Source organism: Canis lupus, chromosome 2 (genome assembly GCF_011100685.1).
Source record: "Canis lupus familiaris isolate Mischka breed German Shepherd chromosome 2, alternate assembly UU_Cfam_GSD_1.0, whole genome shotgun sequence".
Lineage (NCBI taxonomy): Eukaryota > Metazoa > Chordata > Mammalia > Carnivora > Canidae > Canis > Canis lupus.
In genome coordinates this window covers 51845686-51867425 of record NC_049223.1, presented here as the reverse complement: position 1 = coordinate 51867425, position 21740 = coordinate 51845686, and the positions used below count along the sequence as shown (strand labels likewise).

Genomic DNA, 21740 nt, shown 5'->3' with positions numbered 1-21740 from the left:
CCGGCCCGGCTCCCTCTCACAGGGAGCCCCCGCCGAGCGCAGACAAGGGTCCTCCGGGGCCCGCGGCCTCCCCTCGTCCCGGCCGTCCCCGTGGCTCGCCTTCCCGCAGGACCCCCATGCCCTCTCCGCGGTGTGGGGCTGTGCGCGGACATCCGGGTGGGTCCTCGCCCCAGAGGGCACGTGTCTGGAATCGTCGCCGGTTTTAGCAGCTTCTGTTGGACACGACTCCACGGAGGGCTCCCGGGGGGTGTCCGCCCTGACGTTGGCCCGCTGGCCCCTGGCGGCCGGAGGGCCCCTGTCGGAGGACTGCCTCCCACTGAGCTGCTCTCTGGAGGGCGCCCGGTCAGCAGGTGTCAGGCCGCGGGACCGGGGTGGCTCGGCCGCGGGGGGGCCCTGCCCCAGGAAGGGGCCGGGTCTCGGCTCGGGCGCGTGGCCTTGGTGTCGGCTGCAGCCCCCCTCTCTCGGCTGGGGGTCGCCTTCGGGGACTGTCACCACGCTCCTGGCCCCGCGGGAGGCTTTCCTGTCCTGCTTCAGCTCGGGGTCTGGCAAGGGGCCGCCTGGAGAGTTCTGGAGGCCTCGGCTGGCTGGGAAGCGGGGCTCCAGCAGGTAGGACTTACTCATCCTGAGGCCGGCGGGGGAAGGCTCCCTCTGGGCGGTCTCCGCCTTAGAGGCCCCGCTGCCCGGGGGGGCGGGTGGCACAGGGGTCCCCACATCCCTGGCCGGGCTGGGGGTCTGCACGGGCTCGGGGGAAGGCAGCTCGGTCTTGGAGGCCTGAGGCCCGGACAGGAGAGCGATATCCAGAGTGCCCTCAATGGGCTTCAGGCAGGACACAGACCTGCCTTCCAGCTTATACTCGGACGGGCTTTTCCGGACTGGGGACTCAGGAGCCACCAGGCCCCCCTTCTCCACCCCGCCATCCCCCCGGCCGGCTAGGGCCTTGAGAGGGACAAAGGAAACGGCGCTGATCTGAGCCGGGTGGGCACCGCTGATGAATGCTCGGCCCTCAGAGGCAGGCAGGGCCTCCTGCTGCCCACCCACGGCCCGGCCCGGGTTCCCGGGCAGGCTCTCATGGGCAGTAGAGGTCATCTTGGGCTTGAGCACGGGACACAGGCTGTCATCTTTGTCTTCAAATGGCATCTTCTTTCGGAGGTAATCGATGTTGGCCAGTTTGCTGTCTAACTTCTCACATCGGAGGCACTCCTTGGCTGGGGGGGCCTTCTCCAGGTTTTCAGCCTTCCCAGAGCTGGACCTGTCGGTGGAGTGACACAGGCCGTCCTGGAGGATGCCGGGAGCAGAGGTGCGCTTGAAGTCACAGACGCCCTGGCTGTGGTCCCCGGGTGCCCCTTCCGAGGCGGCCCCCTCACTGGCCCGAACGCTGGCCTGCTTGTGAAGAGCCCCTTTCAGCAGACTGCCCAGGGACGGGGGCTCCTGCGAGGCCACTTTGCTTTCAAAATGACTCGACCTCTCTAATGCCTTTGGATATAGTTTCTTCTCCCTGTCTTCCAGCCTGAAAGTAGAGAGGGCCTCCAAATCGCTGCCGAGTCCGTGGGATTTCTGGTGGGGATCCTGTTTGTCCGGGAGGCCATCGGGTTTCTTCACTACCACCTTGGCCTTGAGCTTCTCTCGGTCCAGCTCGTCCATGGACTCCTGTCTCCCCAGCTTCCGGGAGACGGGGCGCTTCAGGCAGCCTTGCTCCACGGGCCTGGCACGGCTCAGGGAGGGCGCGTCGCACACGGTCTCCTCCAGGCTCTGCAAGCTCACCTCCCGCTGAGGCTGCTCCCGCTGCACCTCCTCCTGGGTCACCTCCAGGCTGTGCTTGCGGGAGCACAGGTGCTTCTTGTCACTGCCATAGGAGGGGGAGAGCTTCTCCTCCGACTGCACGCGCTTGAGCAGCGGGGACCTGGGGGGCTCTGCGCTCTTGGGCCTCACGATGTGTCTGACGATGGTGGGAGGGGAGTGCATCTTGCTGGGAAAGGCCTGGGCGATCTTGGAATTGCCGAGCGAGTGACCCAGCAGAGGGGATGGCGACCGTTGTGGGGACGTGGGCTGAGGCGTGGGAGAGGGGGTCCGGGCCAGGGGGGACAGTGGGATGCTGCCGGCCGACTTCCGCCTCCCGGACCGGTAGCGCTGTCCGCTGAGCTTGGGGGCCAGGCCGTGGAGGGTGCTGGGCCGGATGTGTCCTGAGCCCGCTGGGGAATTGGGGGCACTGGAGCTCGGGGAGCTGCTCTGTGAGGAATTAGTACCTGCGTGGAAAACAGAAGGCCGTGAGCAGGGGACTCCCTCCCTCTTCTTCCTGTGCTTCCCGCCTGCCCCAGCTGTTGCAGATCAGGTTGGATAAAGGCCAGCTTCGCACTTAACCCACGGATACACGCCTGTTCACGTAGGCCCTCCCCACGCTGGGGTTCAGGCCAGTGCTTCCTGCCCTAAGGGTCTACGCAGCCTCGTCTCACGGCCACCCTCTCAATCCCATCCACCACCACCTAGGGCCTGAGCCTCCTGTTCCTCAGGAGCTCAGAGAGTGATCCTGACCTCCTCTCACCTGTCCCTTGCCCAGGGGCCTCACTCACCTGATGGGAAGTCAGGGGTGGAGCGGTAGCTGGGCGTCGGGGAGCGGGGAGACAAGCTGTGCGTGGGGGAACCTGGGAGGCTCTCCCCTGACGACAGGGACCGGTTGAGGCAGGAGAAACTCCTGCTGGTGTGGAGTAAAGGGGACGGCTGCTTGGCTAGTTTTTTGAAGAGGGACCTCCTCCTAGAGTGGAAGCAAGAGGAAACCAATGAGATTCGACACTTGGGGTCCCCTACCATCTCCCCACAACACCAGCGCAGTCCCTTTACACCTCTGTACCAGGGAAGGCCTTACAGCGGCAGGTTCTACGCTAAAGGCATGTCGGTTCTCACTTTTCAAGTGAAAAATGACTTCCTTCTAATGACTTAGAAAGGAAGAGTCTTTGATAGGATACATCGGAAGCTCTCTTAATTCCAAAGACTTTAGGAAGAGCTGAGGAAATGAAGAAAAATACAAAATACGTATTCATTTATTTATTTGTCAGGTTTATGAGGAGGGCGTCCTTCACCTGAATGCTTCTAAGCATGCGCCCCCTCAGATCCCAAAACACACTTTCATAAGAGATAATACCAGGTAAATCTCTGGAAGAGGAACCATCACCTTGGATATAGAATTCTTTAATGGTGATACACTGAGCAGAGGCTGTATCTAGGAGGGGCTGTTTGCCCTGCTTATTCCACCGTGGGCTCTTGAAAATTCTTAATGACAATGTAGGTTGTACATTAACACAGAAAAAGCGAGAAAGGTGAACTGAAGCTTATCGTATCAGCAGGGCACCAGACACTGAGCTGCAGCAGAAGCAAATGTGTATTTAGTGTTCAACAAGCATATCTTAAAGCAAAAAAAAAAAAAAAAAAAGGGAAAGCTTCAGATGGCTGTAAAAAGTTCTTTTGCCTTTACCATCATGCAAGCCTCATTCACCCCTAGAGAGCTTAAACAAGTTTCAACACCGCTGCCCCTCTGCAACAGTGTGTTCTCTGACTTAAAAGCACAATCAGAATATAAAGCGCACATTAAAAAAATATAGAAACCATTCACTTAGCTCATAAAGCATACATCTCAGAATCTGTGCATTTGATTTTAATCCAAGTAATAAATGTGGGTTAAACAATTAAGTCATTCTCTATAGTTCATAAAATAAGCAAGTCTGCTACTCTGCCCTTGGCCCACTCACCAGAGATACCACTTTCTTCTCCATTAGCAGTTTCTTCTCCTACCTGTCTGCACATTGCTCAGTGATCTCTTTATGTTTTCGTTTATCAGTTCCAGAAACGATCTATTGATTTCCTAGCCCAGAAGATGAGAATGAAGCTCTGACACAAGCCCCTCCCACCCTCTGACCAAATACACTATTGCGTTTCTATCCCTCCCTCTAGAGCTAAACCAAAACTTTCAGTTAGAAAAAAGGCTGCCCCCTGCTTTTTTTTCTTATTTCCCCTCTATTTTATATTATAAATAATTGTTCACAGCTGGGCTATGCAAAGCAGGATCCCATTTCCTTTCTTGCTTGCTGTCGTCTTTCCTGGAGTTAATAAGCATTCCCATTTTATTTGCTTATTTCCCCACATTTCTATCATCAAAAATCCTCATACAGTCAGACACATTAGATCCACCTGGGAAAAGGAAAGATGCTGCTGTGGTATCATGCAGGGAGCCCATCCAGACAGTTGTCTGGCAAGAAATGTCCCCACTCAGACACAAACACGCATCTCGTCAGTGTCCGCACAGAGCACAAAAAGACTGCCTCCCAGATTGCAAATGTGTAACCCAGTTAGATCTTCAGTCAGTAAAGCAAAACCCCTTTATTTTTAGGCTTATTTGGATGCTTTAAAGCGATCATTATTTTCGAGTATCTAGTATTAAAAAAATAGCAGTTGTTTGTTTTTAGATAACATAAAGGACATTAGTAAATGGAGATTTAATGCTAAAAACTGCCTGAAGGTCTAGTGCCTTAAATCCAACTCTCCTGAAGTAAAGTCTAGAGGCTTAAGAAACAGCAAAGGGCTTTACATGGTACTCACACAGGGGAAAAAAAAAAAAAAAAAAAAAAGAAAACAAAAAAAAAGAAAAAGCAATCTGAATTCTTCTATGAGGTAACGTAAATCTTTTCATTGTGAAAAATGATGCTGTTATGAATATGAACTTTAATGTATAAATATTTGAACCACAGCATGAAATTCCTCACAGAGAAATGGACCTTTCTCATAATGTGTTTAAATTAGGTAAGGAGACGCTTTCCTCCAACAGGGTATATACCAAGCTCACAAAAAATGCTGCTTGAACTAACCTTTCTAGACTTTCTTTCTTCTTAGATTTCTTGCTCCGCCTCACCATCCGGCTCTTATAGCTGTTTCTCCTGGCTGGTCCCGTTTTGATTGATGTGTTTTCAAATGGAGTAGTAGTGATTGACACCTTATTTCCACTCTGTAAAAAAAAAAAAAAAAAGAAAAAGAAAAATTGTGGTGGTATTAAAGGGAAATTCTGGGAGGAAACGAGATCAGAACCCAGACGAGAGATTCAAAGACAAATAAAGGTACGTAAAGACATATGGACAAAAGCCTTCTATTTCTAAATAACCTTTGGAGCAATGACATCCTAACACAAAGGGGGCGGAAGGCAAAAATGACTTTTTTTTAAATGACAGGTTTCTTTAAGAGGGCAGGCTCTGGACTCCACAGATGTGAGTTCAAATCCAAGTTCTGTGACCTCAGCAGGTTGCTTCTGGTTCCTATACCTCAAACACTTGCACCGTGTAACAGAGGAGTCCTACCTGGCTCACGGGGGCCGTGGGAGGATTACATGGCATGGAGTTAGTAAAGCCTTCAGCACCGAGTGGGACACATGGAGAGGACTCTATAAATAGCAGTTATCGTCATCCATATGTATTTAGTATAAATGTGCCCAGGGGCTGTCTGTTCTTGGTTGATTTATTTTTTGTTTTTCTCCTTTTTGTGTTTTTCCTTTGACCTAGAAATCATAGCCTAGCAAAACTGAATGAGATTTTTATTTTTAATTATTTTAAAAGATTCCTTTTCTGTCATCGTAAAACCTATCAGCCTGCAGAGCTGCAAAGTTTATGCCGGCGAGTACAAAACAGCCTCTCTTTGACCAGGTCACGCATGGCGAGGTAACTCCTGGGGGATTTCCAGGCCCTTCACTCAGTGCTGGGACAGGGCTTACTGGGCAGGCCCTGAGGGTGGACAGCAGAGGTGGAGTCAGAAGCCAGGCTGAGGGGTGCCTAGGGCAGACGGTAGGCTGATCCCCTTCCCTCCTGCATCAATGACCTCTTCTTGAATTTCTTAATACCCAGGGGAGAAACATGTCCTTTCAAAGTCACAGATGGCCCTGATTACCTCGAAAAGACAAGGAACATAAGGAGAAGGATCTTTTAAAGAGGCCTACACCTGGAAAACCCCTAGCAGCCCGGCTCTAAGTGGTACTAAGTGACGGGGAGTTGAGTGTGGTGGGGGCAGAGCACCAAACCCGTGGGGACTGACTGCTTTCATGTTAACATCGACTCCCCCTCTCCAATTTGGGAAATAATATACCATCTTATGAAGAAGAAATTATAAAGTATAAGTAAAACTAAAAATCATCGAGGAGCCTTTCCCTCAGCTAACATTGGTAATATTTCAGCATCATTTCCTGACCTTTTCTCAGGCATGTATAAATGAAGCACATAAACAGACATATCTCACAAATAATTTTAATCTTAGCTAATCAGATACTTAGCTTTAGCTTTATGTTGTTTTTCCATTTCACATCACATAACTTGGAAAACTCTCCCTGCATCATCGAATGTTCACTGAGAACGTAATTTTTACTGGCTGTGCAACAATATTCCACAAGATGGGGGAATCAAAACTTAATTTCCCTACTGCTATTCTTTTCTACTTTTCAGTTCTTTCAAGAGTCGCCATAAATATTCTCATCTATAGATCATTGCCTTAATCTGTCATTTTCTTTAGATTACATAATTAGAGTCAATGCAGCAAATCAAAGGGTCTATCTCAACCTTTTAAAAACTCTTGGTACATATTAATACATTATTTTCCAGAAAGCTTATGTCAATGTGTACTTTTGCCGGCAGCACATAAATACTTTTTTTTTTTTTTTAATTTATTTGACAGAGAGAGAGAGTGGTTGAGAGAAAGAAATTGAGAGAGAGGGAGAGAGGGAGAGAGCGAGAGGAGGGGCAGAAGGAGAAAGAATCTCAAGCAGACTCCATGCTGAGCGCACGCCTGGACCTGGGGCTCGACACTTAGCTGACTGAGCCACGTAGGGGTCCCCATAAATACCTTTCTTACCACAGGTTTGTTAGAACTGAATATTAGCATTAAACAAGTGACCAATTTTATACTATAAGTAAGTTGTGTCAAGTTTTAATCTTCATTCTTTGATGCTGTCACACTTATTTTGGTCATTTCTAATTTCTTCAGGAGATGATCTGTCCATGTCTTGTATTCACTTTAGAATCAGCAAGTCTTAGTATTTTATGACTGATATTATAGGTTTTTTTTTTGATATTTAAGAACATGTCTTCCCACACCTAAGGTCCTAATTGTAAAAAAAATACTTTAGGGAAATAGGATTAGAACTGAAACAAAAGAAAAAAAAAACATTTTTCTGAGAGAAAAAACCATATGTTCTGCATGCAAATGCCACAACTTTAAGAATAAACCTTTATCTACTAGGAAAGACGTTCTAGTTCTTGTTTGAACACAACATTTAGCTTCTAGGTGTGAAAGGCCTACCAAGGGAGGTTGTTTGGAATGGGATCTCCTCACAAATTGAGGGAGGCCATGCTAAACTTGTAGTTTGTCCTGTGTGCCTCAGGTGAATGAAAAGAGCGAGTGTGGCCGGAGTTTGTCCTTCCCGGGAGTTCTTTCAATCCTTGTCCATGTTCATCTGCAATGGGGGCCCAGAGAGCCGTCGTGATCCCTGACGCTGTTCTACGAGTCCTGAGCCTGAGGCGCATGATTCCTACTAAACCTAAACACATGGGACTTCCAACAAATCTTCATAACAACTGACAACATTCTACTCTTTCTGGCGAGATTCACCACTGGCTTTCACATCTTCACCACAGAAAGGCTAACAATGCCACGCAGCCTTTTTAGAGCACATTTTCCACATTAAAGCGTTTTTCACATATATCCTCTTACTTTATTTTCCCCACCAAGTCGTGAGGGCTGCTCTATTTTTTTACAACCCTGTGAGGTGGGAAAGAATTGTTATCCTTGCATTCTAGATGAGGAAAAGAGAGTCAGGGACACAGAGTTTTCTTCTTCCCCAAGGTCACAGAGCCCCGTGCAAGGGTCTACACCTGGCTCTCTGTCCCTCATCCCCTGTGGCCGCTCGCCCCGTGGCTATGGCATGTCCTGATCCTCCGCCTCTCTTGCTCCCAGCAGAGTACGCGGCTTATACTTCATGTGTGGTAGTGAGGGAACCACGCACTGATTAACATAGTGAATGATCAGGGTAGGAGATGGTCAAGAAGAAATCGAGGAGACTGAAAACTGCATCAACGTTGAATGAAACAAATAGAAACGATAAACACAGCTCATCAGAAAGTAGTTATAACCAGGGTTTTAAAATCAGGGCCCATCACTGAGCTCTGTACAAATGTTCCCTTCCTCTCTAAAAAACAAACCCAGTTTCTCCTTCATGTTTCTATATATGGCTGTTCCAGAGGACAGTTTGCTGGATTTACGTAAATACGCCGAGGTAACTTCCCTGAGGAGGAACTACAGACCTAGAAGACCCAGAGTGCAAACACTTCCCTGGAAGCACGGATGATAATTAAAATGGTAAATGAATGGACAAATAACTTCATCAACAACCGGGTAGGTAGGAATCGTAAAGCCTGCTGCCTGGTGGATCCGCGGCTACCCGGGGGGCTGGCTTGAGCTCTGCGCTGCCTCTTATGGGCTCGGTTTATCCTCAATCCGCTCTTCTGAAGAACCAGTGAACTCTTCTAAGAGAAATTCTGTACTTACTTAAAAAAAAAAATGGGGCCAGCAGATGGTTAAGTGTTCAATTTGTTCACTTTTCCTATCAACTATTTGTGTAATTGCGCACGGTGGGAGGGAAATCCCTGTAAGCTGGCTGACCTGAACACAACAGCAAGCTACCCGGCCTCTCCCTCTCAGCGTGGCTCCGGGTCCCGTAGCGGGGGCCGGCGATGTCTCATGGACATGGGCGCTGCCTACACGCCTCTTGTGCATAACGCACGCAGGGAGGGGCGCACGCCCCGCAGGCCCGGGTCGGCCTGATTCACACCCTCCAGCAGCCAGCCCCAGCTGCCTCGCATGCTCCGTCCCACGTGCAAGCCCAGGCCCCTGCCACCCGAGCCACTCACGTTCCCCAGGCGCTTTGGGCCGTCTTGTCCTCCCGTCTGTGCACACCCCCTTGGGGCTGCAGAGCCGCCCCACACGCCCTGGTGTGCGCCCCCTCTCCACCAGCCCCCCGGGCCTGCACCGCTCCCCCCGCTCCCCTCCCGTGGAGCCTAGCGCAAAGCTGCCTCCTTCGGAGCCTGGGCCGCACAGGCGGGCTGCTCCTATGTGGGACACTTGGACCGCGGACTGGCACCGTGTTCCCACCTGGGCACCGAGCTGCGCGGCCGGCCGGCGGAGAGGGCGCGGAGAGGAGCCCCAGGGCCCGACGCCGCTCACAGGCACGCGGGCCGCAGCTCTGCTCTTCCCGGCGGACAACCTCGGGCTGCTTTGCTAACTTTGTCCTGCTTTCATCTCTTCATCTGGAAAGTGGGGACACACGGTTATTTACGGCACCGACCTCACGGGGCGAGGGCATTCTAGGCCTTCATCTAGGGACGCCCTCTCGGCGCCTCGTCTTCAGTGTCCTGGGCCGTACGACTCCGCAAGGCCCGCCACGAGGCTGAGTCCGTGAGGACGGCGATGGCGATGCTATCTGACGGCTTGCCTTTCAGTACCGCGAAGCTGCTCAGAGTTCCCAGGAGGGCAAGTTGTGCAGCAGGGGCCCAGGAAGTTTTAGGGCACCGGGCGCTTAAACTAAGGCCGTCCCGGAAGAGCAACCTGGTCGAGCCGAGAGTTTCCCGTATTGGGGAGGTGAAGCCGGGGCGCGCTATTGTGTGGGTCCCTATGGGCTTCACCCAACGCTGCGGCGGGTGGAGGAGGAGGTCATCGCTTTCACGAAGTCCTTTCAGGAAGCGACTTGAGAGCCGAAAGGAGGTGACTGTCTCCTCGTGGCAGGAGAGACGTGAGGCAAAGGGGAAGGAGCACCCTGCATGGGATTCATGGCCGGGGGAGGGGGGGGGGAGTGAACCCCAGAACCACGTGATGGTGTCACTCCATGGGCCTATGTTGTGAACTGACTTTGGACGAGCTTCCCGGTGGACGTAAGTGCTTCCACAGCAGGTTCACTGAAGGTGTGAGGGCAAAGGAGACCGAACGCAAGGACATTACAGATGGACAATGCTTCTTAAGTTCAGATTCCAAATGATAAATGAGCACCGCACATGCATTTCTCAACAGACACACAACAGCCTCCACCTTCTCCTAAGGGTGCCATGGCATTTCGTGGCAAGTAGTTGGCAAGTGTAAAGCATCAAGTAAACGGCATCCAAGAATTCCAAAACAGAGCTGCTACCCTTGATGCTCCACGAGTGATGGCGTGAGGAAGCCCAGCGTGGATACCACTCACTTTACACTTTGTCCAAGAATCGCTGTTCAAATTTGGAAGAAAGCTGCGTGATTACACAGTTCACTGGGAAGATAATTAAGTCCCTTGTATCCTTTTTGTTTCATGACATTGGTTGCTCCCCTCCAGCGCTTCTTTTATGAACCAGAGGCAGGATCCTCTGCTTGGCTCTGTGACAAAGCACGCCGCGGCCCCGAAGGGTGCCAAGGCCTCCAACCTCACAGGCTTGCTGACTCCATCCAGGAATGAAGGTGCCCCGCACAGACGGGGGCAGAACATTACAAATGGGACTCGGTTCTGCAGAGCGACTTTGCCAGAGACCGTCAGGAGAAAGCTGTATTCGAATTTCACAGAAGGAAGTTTCAAAAATCCAGAATGCTCTCGATATAAAATAAATTATGAAAATCATCGAATGCCTCAGCAAAATACACAGACACCTATTTTCTGAAGATATGTTTCAGTTTAGTATTTTTCCTTTTGATTTTACAAGCAGATACACGAAATGATGTGAAGACAGGCTGTGGCTGGAGCTGTGCGGCCTGTAACACGGCGCCGCCATAAAGGAGGTAGAAAGCCAAATTATGTCACCATTTACAATCCCCTTGACCTTCTTTTAAGAAGAGATCACCTTTTCTTAAGAGAACCTCACCTGTAAAACACAGACTTACTATCTGAAACAAAGGCTGAGCTCCTAGACAAGAGCGAGGAGCACTTTAGAAATAACACCTCTGCAGGGGGAAGGTTTGTACAGTGGATATGCGGACAGGAGGGGGACAACACAAAACAATTTCGGGGTGGGGGGGCTCTTTCCCACAAAGGGTCGATCTGCGAGTGAGCCACAGGCAGCCCTGGACCACAGCAGTAGGCACTGTGAGAGGAGCTGCTGGCCAGACTCATGAGTCTTTATATCCCCTCTAGAATTTTGTCTTACAGAGCCCAAAGTCATTTCAGGTGACTTTCACAGCCAAAGGACCTCCGAGTCAGCAACCCTGCTGGGGCGTCCCATTTCTTGGATACTTCCTGTGAGCGAGGTGTTGCATGCCAGGTGGACAGAGAATCGTATCAGGGAGAGATGGTGAACGGAACTCAAAAACTCAGGTCTTGCCCACGTATCATCTGTTTCTGTTCAGGAGCCACACTGCAAAGCACAGACTGACGCCAGCCATTTAATGCTGAATGGCGAATGGAATGGCACGTGTATCGAGACAGGAGTCTAGACGTGACAAAAGTAGTAGTGTGGTATTTGGCTCCTCCCACGGTAACTTTGGAGAGCAGGCAAAGAAGGACCCCATGGTTCACCTCAATTCCACAGCTACCGTGCACCCACCTATATCTGAGGCCTTGGGTAAGTGCTGGGGTGATGTGGAAAGCTCTAATGGTTGCCATCCCCCCCCCCCCCCCCCCCCCCGCGGGGCTCCGTCAGATTTGCTCCGTGTTCAGCATGCCTGTCAGCTGATTTCCAACACGGCCTAGGGCGCTGCAATGCTCTCTCAATACTGAGTCCTCTCCCTTCAATGATCGATACGTGCGCTTGTGAGAACGTTGGCTAGCGTTAGGGGGACAGACAACCTGCAGGTATGAGTGACAGCAAACTCATGCCCCTGCCCCTCAGACTTCAGTTTTGAGCCCAAGACCAAAATTTGGTTAATAATGTGAACTAATCAATGGCAATAACTTTCCTACAATCTGCTACTTCACAATGGACCTTTGAATACGCACGCTACTGCTACTCTCCGAACCGAGGCCAGACCCTTAGTCTTCTGACAAATGCATTCATATTAGCTGGGGGGATGGCCAAAAAGGAGAAAAGTCATTAAATTGTACTTATTTTTGGAAGGCTTAGCACACCCACTTCTTTGTAGTGCCTTCTACATTTCTAATTTTCTTTTTATGTTGCAATTCAATGAAATTTCTCTGTAGTGTCCCTCCCCACTCATAGAATATTCTCTCCAAAAGTATGACATTCCTCCCTCTGCTACAGCCCTGCCTAATTACATTAAACTTTATCTGCTTCCATATGTCTCCTCCATCTCCCATACTTCTCAAGGGCAAGGTCTATACCTTAATTCCTGTGTTACCAACATCTACCACGGCACCGGACTCTGAGCAAGTGTTCTGCAAACGGTCTAAATGGACACTCTTTAAATGGCACATATGTATTTTTGTTCTGTCTCTCATTGTTTGAGGCTATGGCTCACACCTCTCTGTAGAGAAGTCCCTTACAGCCCCTTTGGTGCTCAAAAAGCAAGAGGTCATCCATAGATCTGTTGATTTTTGTCAAATGATCCTCCAATGAGAGACCGTAATTCTGATCACAGACTTCTTTTTTCTGAACAAACTTAACATCAAACACAACTTCATCCCTGTTTTTACAGGATCGGTATTTGGAAGCTATAACTTTATATTTTACAGTCAGCAGGTGACACAGCAAGTAACTCAACAGAATTGAGAGGATCAGTGTAGATTTTCTCTCTCCACTCACGTTCATGCTTCTTGTGGTCTTAACTCCACAGGCTTTATTCAGCTTACATTCAAAATAGAAAATGATTTACGTTCAAATTCATTTGTGTATGTGGGGGGAAAGGCCTAATGATTGCTAGAACCCCATCTTCCATCAGTACCTATTTCTGTCATTTACAGTATATGTGTATATTTTCACAATTTATTTTAAAGATTATTTGAGAGAGAAAGTGAGCAAGTGAGCATGGGCAGTAGAGAGAGAGAGAGAGTCTCAAGCAGATGCCCCCACCCCCGAACAGAGTCCATCTCATGACCCGGAGATCATGACCTGAGCCAAAACCAAGAATCGGACGCTTACCTGACTGAGGCACCCCGGCGCCCCTGTACTCACAATTCTATCTTTCAAAAGAAAGCCAACTCTCAGACCAAACCTTCACCTCTGACCCCACAGTTTAATACCACTTCATCCTCCACCGCACTAGAATTAAACTTTATGCTCCTGAAGAACATCACCCGTAGGGCAAGTGATTTCCAAATAGATTTTACTATGGGAGGTTCATAAAATGAAGAGAACTCTTGTTTTATCTGTGATTTGGGATAAGAAGTTAACTTAGGAAGGGAGTGTGTGGAGAGGAGTACATGGTTGTCATGATATAAATACCCAGCGAATTCATATTCTCTCCTCCTTAATAGTAGACCTGAGACTACCGACTACTTTCTCCATGGTTACACTGAGTCTGTGTGCATATACTGTACAGAAGAACGGAAGAACTCAGGGAAGGAATGCTTGGGACCAGTTCTTACTGATGACCCGGTTCATCGGTACGGAACGGACATAAAAAGATAATACCTTCAGCAAGAGCTCTATGACTTCCGTGTGGACAAGTCCATGCACCGGTTCTCCATTGATGTGCGTGATCAGGTCCCCAGCCTTCAGTCCTGCCTGGCATGCTGGACTCCCTTCTTCTACATTCTAAAGTCCAAGAAGAGAGTGCACATTCATAAGCCAACAAAGGGCAACCCTAACATCTACTCTTTCTTCTGGGACAATGTTGTGAGCTAACCAGCAAACGATCCTAAGCTCCTCGAGGGAAATCAGAAGCCATGGTTATTATTCCTTTTCTGTCATCATCCTAAAATAGGACCATTCCTCACAAAATTTCAGGTGAGTGGAGAAGGCAGTTTTTTTTTTTTTTTTAAATGAAAGGACAGGATAAAAATGACCAAACAACAATGGAATATTCCTCAGCCATTAGAAATGACAAATACCCACCATTTGCTTCGATGTGGATGGAACTGGAGGGTATTATGCTGAATGAAATAAGTTAATCAGAGAAGGACAGATATTATATGGTCTCATTCATTTGGGGAATATAAAAATTAGTGAAAGGGAACAAAGGGAAAGGAGAGAAAATGAGTGAAAATATCAGTGAGGGTGACAAAACATGAGACACACCTAACTCTGGGAAACGAACAAGGGGTAGTGGAAAGGGAGGTGGGTGGGGGGGTTGGGGTGACTGGGTGATGGGCACTGAGGGGGGCACTTGGCAGGATGAGCACGGGGTGTTATGCTATATGTTGGCAAATTGAACTTCAATAAAAAAGTTAAAAAATTACCAAACCAAAGGAAAAAAAAAAGAAAAAGAATAAAGAAAGGTGGCAGTAGGACTATCTGTAATGATTTCCACCATCTTGGTATGCAGAGTGGACATGAAAAGTGGGCAGAATTATGAGACATGACTAGTTTTGGCCAAGTTCAATGCAACTACATAAAGGGAAAGAGCCTGAAACAGGTCCCACATGCCAGCTTAACAGAAAAAGTGCTCGTCAATATGACTCAGCCCACTTATTCATTCTCCAGGATGGGTGGGAGTGAAAACCCCCAAGGATGAGAGGCTGCTGGTCTTACCCAAACAATATGGTGCACCGTATAGATGTCGCTGTCTCCCACGTACACCCGGATGGCCCGGATGGTGAAACCATAGTTCTTCCCTGAACTGTGGATCACGATGGGCTGGTGTGGACTGGCAGACGCTGCTGAAGAATCCCGGCTGGGAGAGGAATCTCGTGAGGAAGAAGGGTCCGAGGACAGGGAATGGGGGGACATTGGACTTCCAAGCGGAGAAACGGCAAACATATCTGCAACACAGAAGTCAGGCATCAAAGCCAGTCCCGATCACGCAAATATCCATGCAGCCAGCCCACGCCATGCTAGCCCTGCTGTGATGGGGAGCTTGGCTGCAAGACAAATCCATTCATTTCTAATAAAGAAATAACCAGAAAACATCCGTATTGCTAACTAGCATGGCTTTCCAAAGAGAAGCTCTTAAGAAAGCTTCAAAAGTGGCTTTATTTTAACTAATTTTTCAATTAATTCTCTGAAGTTATCATTTCTTAATTCTCTACACTAATTAAAACACACACGAAACCTAGCTCCTACCCGGCTGGGATAGTTCTTAGTACGTTTTATTTTAAAGAAACAAACCATAGACGCACACACTTCAAGTATGCCTTTACACACAGAAGACTGTGTGGGCTATAGGGAGAGGTCCTCAGGCTCCAAATCTTGCCCTAAACACCTTTAACATGGTCTTTCTCAAACACACATGGTCAGGAGAGCGATTTATCAGTGCACGAGGTGCTTTTCACAGTATTATTGACCTGGTACTCATTAAGTGATTTTCATCAAGAAGCACTAAAACGCCAATTTCTTTATGGAAGAACCACTCCTCACTACTATGATTCCCACTGATTGTCTCCATATAGTATCCACGATTCTAACAACCATCCTGAGATAACATAGGTGCGCTAGAGAAATTTTAAGAAAAGCTCAGTTCACACTCCACAATACCAATTCTACTCTGCTTCTCCTGTGTTACAAGCACCCACACTTCTAATTTATTGTCGCTATCACTGTTCCATCTATGTGAATCCAAACAGATCTTAACTGCTCACGTGAAATTGTGTGTGCGTTTGACAAGGAGAAGAATATATAAAAGATGCTGAGGTTTAAAGGCGAGCTCAGTCAGAGCCAGGCTGCTAAGACTCAGCAGGTGCAGTGAGGACACTGTGGCCACAGCAGGCGGAAAGTACCCGCACTATCCTTTCTTCCAATCCTTAGGTCTGTCCAAACAGAACAAAGTGAGATGTATCACAAGCCATGCTCCTTCACTTTGTGACTGCATGTGGCATCCTGGTACTCTTTTGCTGGCTACCCTTTATCTAAAGGTCAAAAGGCTGGGTGATAGGGAATTTCGAACCATGCAAGCAGGAATGGGACAGAGTGGACACACACACATCGAAGTTCTGGAAAGCAAAGCCCCTGATCCTTTCTCTCATGATGGTTTCCTTCACTGCCCCAAACTGAACCATCGCTCTACTTGACCAAGATGTGGCCTTTCTCTCAGGTTTGATAAGTGGACTTACCTTCCTAACTGCAGCTGCTCTGGGGCCACTGCCTTTGGGTTATACATGGTCACTAGGGAGACAAGTGTTTGTTTTATGGTGCTAAATAGGATGTCTCTCAGAAAAGAGTGGGGTAGACTGAGCAGTATCCCCAAATGAGCATTTGTTTCTATCAAATCTCTCTCTGCACAAACAGGAAATTTCGAAAACACAATTCCCTTTATACATGGTCTGTGTTCTTCTAAATGCAAGCCATCTGCAATATAATTCAGTTGCCATTTCCACTCTCTTGCTGCCATTTGAGGATTAAGTCACAAACACAAGGCTGTGTATTTCATCTTTTCCAGGGGAATGGCTGTAAACTTATGGAGGCAAAACTCAGTTTTGAAAAATAGTGCAATCCCACAAAACCACAATTAAAGCTCACTCTTCCAACACAGGGAAGGAAAGGATTTGACTACCAGTAGGAGGAAGCATAGCTCAACAGACAGGGCTGGGAAAATGTGTAATTTCAGTGCTGTCTGGGACTCTGCATCCCCAGAAATGAAACACTTACGTCCTCCATGTCTACTTCCTCATTAATTAGATGAGGAAAAACGATACTCGGCTTTCCAACACAGATGCCATACACAGCTTGCTAAAATATACAAATGATGCACAGTCTCAGGAAGAAAAATTATTCAGGGGAGGTAGATTTACCACTTAACCTGGGGAGGGGGGTGCAGAAAAGGAAAGAAAGCAAATAAAAGAAATAAGGCTTCGTGGGAAGGAAGCCTGTCTCATTCCTGACGCAGAAAGAGGAAATGGGCAACAACACATGCCGTCTGGGAGCTCGGGAGCTCCCGCAGGGAGAAGCTCCGGGGGGAGCTGGGCCGGGCCCCCGCCCCTGCTTCTAGCAATCTTGCATCTCCATCAGCAGTCCAAACTGGGGAAGGGGTGGTGGTGGGGAACACATGCACAAATCACACAAGTTCATGCGAGTAGACATCTCTCTACCTCCTGGGATCATGAGGGACAGGGCACTGGCAGAAAGGGACTTTGTGACTTTCCCCGAGATTTTCTTTTTTTCTGTGCTTTCTAATCGCTGCCGGGCCATGTGAGAAGCGGGTTCACTGGATGGCTTTGAGGAATTATCTGTACTGTCCACACACTCGCTTCGTCCATTTATCTGATCCAAGTGCTCTGAAAAACTGCCAACTGCGCAAAGAAGAAGGGATAAACACGGTTGAGGGAAATCTGAGATAGGATGGGAGGGAGAGGAAGAGAGAGGGGAGGAAGAAGCCACTGGGAACCATCCTCCCCTGTGGCTCCCGAGCCCACGTGGTGTCAGGCAATTGTCACAAACACATGACCAGTTAGAGAAAGGCGACGTGGACGAGGAGGTGAAAGAGGCGTCCACTCAGGTGTCACTCGACCTGCACACGCATCTGCTGATCCTCAGCCCGGGACTCCCCTTCACTAGGAGTCTCATTCCTTTCCAGAATCTCTATTTTGCAACCCTCGCAGTGACAACTCCTCTCCCACCCTGCACTGCCCCCCGGCCCCCCACCACTTCCAACCCACGGTAGGCCATGTTGTGAACCGGGCACCACCTATAAACAGCATGACGGCCCACTACGTGTCACGAGTACCCTGTGGTATCGGTGATCGTCCTTGGCAATGCTGTGAATTGTGCGGAGCATGCTGCTGGGGGTAAGGGGACATCACCTCCTTTCTTCGTGTAGACTTCCTGCCTGTGTCACCTCCTACCATCTTCCTAGGACACGCCTCGGCTCTGGCGTTCACTACAGAAGGGCACCTGCAGTGTCACCTGTGACTGCCCACGCCGTGCGCCCCCCACACTCTGTGCTCCTTGCAGACCTCACAGGACGGCACAGCACATCACCCACTCCGTGACTCCACGGCTCACTCTCCTTCCTGGGCTTTCACCCCAGACAGCGTGTCATTCGCTATCTGCCCTGAAGTTACTGGACCAGGGCTGAGGGCCTTCTCCCTCAAGAAGCCAGCCGTGCCTTCTTTATTATTTTTAAATTTATTAACCCTAAATAGAAAGTGGACGTGTTTTTTTTTTTTTTGTTATTGTTTGATTGTTTTTAGTTAAAAAATTAGGAGCCTCAGGAGAGGATCATAAGAGAACATAACCATGTAGGAGGTGGCAAAAATGGAAAATCCCTGATGTCTGTCTGGGTGATGGTGCAGGCCAGGAATCAAGAAAGTTTCTGAGCAGAAGGAACGTGTGGAGTCCCTCAGAGAAAGGGTGAACAGTCACCCCTTTGATTTTTCCCACTCTTTCTTTCGCAGACGATCAGTTTTCTTCCTTCCTTTTTTTAAATTGCTGATAGTTTATCTTTGTCCATCCAGAAAAAGCAATGCTTATCTCATTTTTATTTCTAAGTAAATGCTGTGCTACAAGCTCCCTGTGCTTTAAAAACCATCAAGGCATGATCATCACCTTCAGCTGTGCCATCTATGCAGAGAATTTGCTACCATTATAGACGATCCTGGGAAAGGCCGGCCCGCGCATCTTAAAGCCCACAAGGCTCTTTCCTAGGCTAAGACTTAATTCACATTTCTGTTCTGCTGCTGAATATAGTCCTCAGCTGCCCCGCTCAAGTTTGGCCTTGGTGTGCAAGGCGGGGCGCCCACCCAGTAGGTGGGGTCCTTCCTAGGGGAAGGTGGCACTTGGGAGGCTGCTGTGTCCTTTTGACAAGGACAAAAGGGAAAGCTGAATTTCTTCACAAAGAATAATGGGTTTATGCGAGCCCTACATGTCAGGCTTCACAGGTTCAGATGCAACGTGGTCACGAAGGAAGAGAAACAGGTACAGAGCTGTTCCTTCCCTAAATGCCCGCGTGTGAGTGTATGGTGTTCTCTTCTCTCATCCCTCCCTCTGGCCTCCGCCACCTGGCTTCACAGCGCCGGATAGAAGCGTGTGCATTTCTGCTCTGCCAGTGGTGGATAATGTCACCTTAATGTTCTGCAAATGTCAAGGATTCTTTCTTTTTGATGGTGGAGCAATATAAAAATCAACAAATTTAATTTTACTACAGTCACGGTTTTCAGATTTCCTAATTACCCTTGGCCTGGAGCAGACTGGCTCATCTCTCTATTCTGTACAGCCCCCAAGGCCTTTGATTATTTTTAGTGTGTATATGGGGGAGACAGAAAGGTGGTTTCAATCAATTAATCAAAATGCATGGCAGGACCTAAGTAGGGTTTTTTTTTTTTTTTTTTTAATTATGAAAGTAATCAATCAACTGCTTAGATACCATTTCCCTCCCTTTCCCTTTGACACTGATGATGGGGACCAGGGCACCGAGACTAAGCCATCCACCATATTAAGAAAAACTTTTAAATGGAGGTGAGTATACTCTCTTCAGAGCATGATAATAAACTAGGAAACACAGATCTAGTAACCAGAAATATAAACTAATAATAAACTAAATATGAACTAGTAACTGGAAATATAAAATACTGAGATACTTCCATTGGACTTCATTGCCAAGATGAAGTAAAAACAATTAAGGATCTTAGACCACTAGGTTGTGTCTACACTAAGTTGCTATTCTCATGGCTTTATAAAAAGGTAAGGATAAGGGGAATTATCCTACATGGTAAAAGAACTGAGGGGAAGAGGGACGCCTGGGTGGCTCAGTGGTTGAGCATCTGCCTTTGACTCAGGTTGTGATCCCAGGGTCCTGGGATCGAGTCCAGCATCGGACTCTCCACAGGGAGTCTTTCTCCCTCTGCCTCTCTCTATCTCTCATGAATAAATAAATAAAATCTTAAAAAAAAAAAAACTGAAGGGAAGAGAGAGAAAGAAGAAAAACCCCACATTATCTGTCCCCATGAAAACCTAGAAGTACATGTAGAGCTCCACAGAAGCAAGCAAACTTTTCAGTAAGGCTGAAATAAACCTAGTCAGTAAAATGTGTTTTCTTTGAAAGGATTTTTAAAGAGAGTTATGCTATGAATATTCAGTTAGATAAAAAAAAAAAGTTCATAAAAATTCTTGGAATCACTCATGGTTATCAATATAGCATAGTGAATATAGCTTAATGAAAACATTTATCATAGCAAGCCTAAGCCATATCCATGTTTTATTTGTTTAAAAAAAAAAGGCATAAGTGTACACTGCTCTGTGGAAAGATATGCTATGCAAAAAAAAAAATATTATAGACCAAGTAATATTTTAAGCACACTTGGCTTGGTCTGAGGGAAAAATGCAAGTTTGATCATCTAATGATACATTAAAGCCTCTTGAGATCCTGTGGAGATACTGTGACTGCTGTCAGGAAGGTTCCTTCATACAAAAGTGACACTGTAAAGTGCTCTCCAGGAAAAGCCCAATGCCCCTTGACTGCCTCACCAACAGTGAACAGCGTCTCAGGAGTTTCTGTCCTCCAGTCACCCAGAGACTGAGAGGATGACTTGGGTCTGTAGTGGAGACGTTTCACATGGACATTCAATGCCAACTCGAATCATGTTGGTCTTTCTCACTCCCTCCTCCTCTCTCAGCCTGAGACACATGGAGAGCATCTGGGAATCTCCCAGAATAAGCATCTGCTGCACGGGGTCTACCGTGGACACCTAAGTTATCTGGCACAACATGGCCCCATAACAAACCGACTCCTTCAAAGAAACCACCACCCACTTCAACACCAGAAGAAAAGCTGGCTTTATATTGTTACCCTATGGGGGATTTAAGCCATTTTTGAGGGTAATTTTGAGCATGTCACTGACACAGTTCCTCGCTCCTAATCTCTGATGTAGACACAACTCTGCTGAGAACACAACCCAGTGTTCAGTGCGTTTTGCCCGCCGTCAGAGGATCCCGCCTGAAACCCCGCTGTGCAGAGTGCGGGCTGGCTCTGGGGCCAACCTGAAGCCAGGAGGGTTTGCTGTATGGCCACGTGGTCAGGAGGGGTCTGAGACAGCTGATGATGCCTCACGTCCTAGACGTGGGGCCGTGGAGGGAGTACAGCAGCACACGAGAGCCATCGCTGCGGCCTAGTAAGGCCGGCCCGGGGTTCAGAACACCAGCGATCCCTTCTCCACGGGGCCTGGGGTGGGAGCAGGCGCCAGGCCCACGCGCTCACCTGACAGGGTGGAGCTGCTGATGGTGCTGGCGGGAGTGGTGACCTCGGGCTCCTCCTGAGTGCTCTCTGCAGGAGGCAGGGCTGGCTTTTCTGGCTCCTCAGGGAGGTCTCTGGGGCAGGGAGCCGCTTCATCTTTTTCTGCCTCTGTTGAGATAGCCAGTTTGGGAAGTGGGCCAGAACTGAGTTTATGTCTGTTGCTTTCAGTGTCTGAAGAGTTGGATGTGGATAACTGTTGCCTTAATTAAAAACAAAACAAAGTCATGTATACATACATCCCAGGAAACTGCGTTCAAGGAGACTTTTGGAAGAAAGGGAGTAAAAATGGAACTCAGATAAGCCTAACCAACGCAGGTCTAGCGCAGTGGTTCTTACGGCGCGGTCCCCACACTGGCAGCGGAGGTACGCGACCGCGATGGACTACAAAGGCCCATTCGCGGCCTCCATCCCAGACCTAGTGGATCACACACGCTAGAATCGGCCTAGGACCTGTGTTCTTACAGGGCTTCCAGGAGATTCCGATGCTCACTCGG

At 48.6% G+C, this 21740-nt stretch overlaps 1 protein-coding gene across 1 annotated transcript in view; it reads right to left on the bottom strand.

Annotated features, from left to right (window-relative positions):
• The window catches only part of MAST4 (microtubule associated serine/threonine kinase family member 4), a 538573-nt gene that overhangs the window by 3734 nt on the left and 513099 nt on the right, over positions 1-21740 (bottom strand). Inside the window, 7 exon segments of the mRNA XM_038529583.1 lie at positions 1-2243; positions 2568-2749; positions 4854-4990; positions 13557-13679; positions 14616-14845; positions 17108-17308; positions 21211-21446. Coding sequence (XP_038385511.1) covers positions 1-2243; positions 2568-2749; positions 4854-4990; positions 13557-13679; positions 14616-14845; positions 17108-17308; positions 21211-21446 — 3352 coding nt within the window.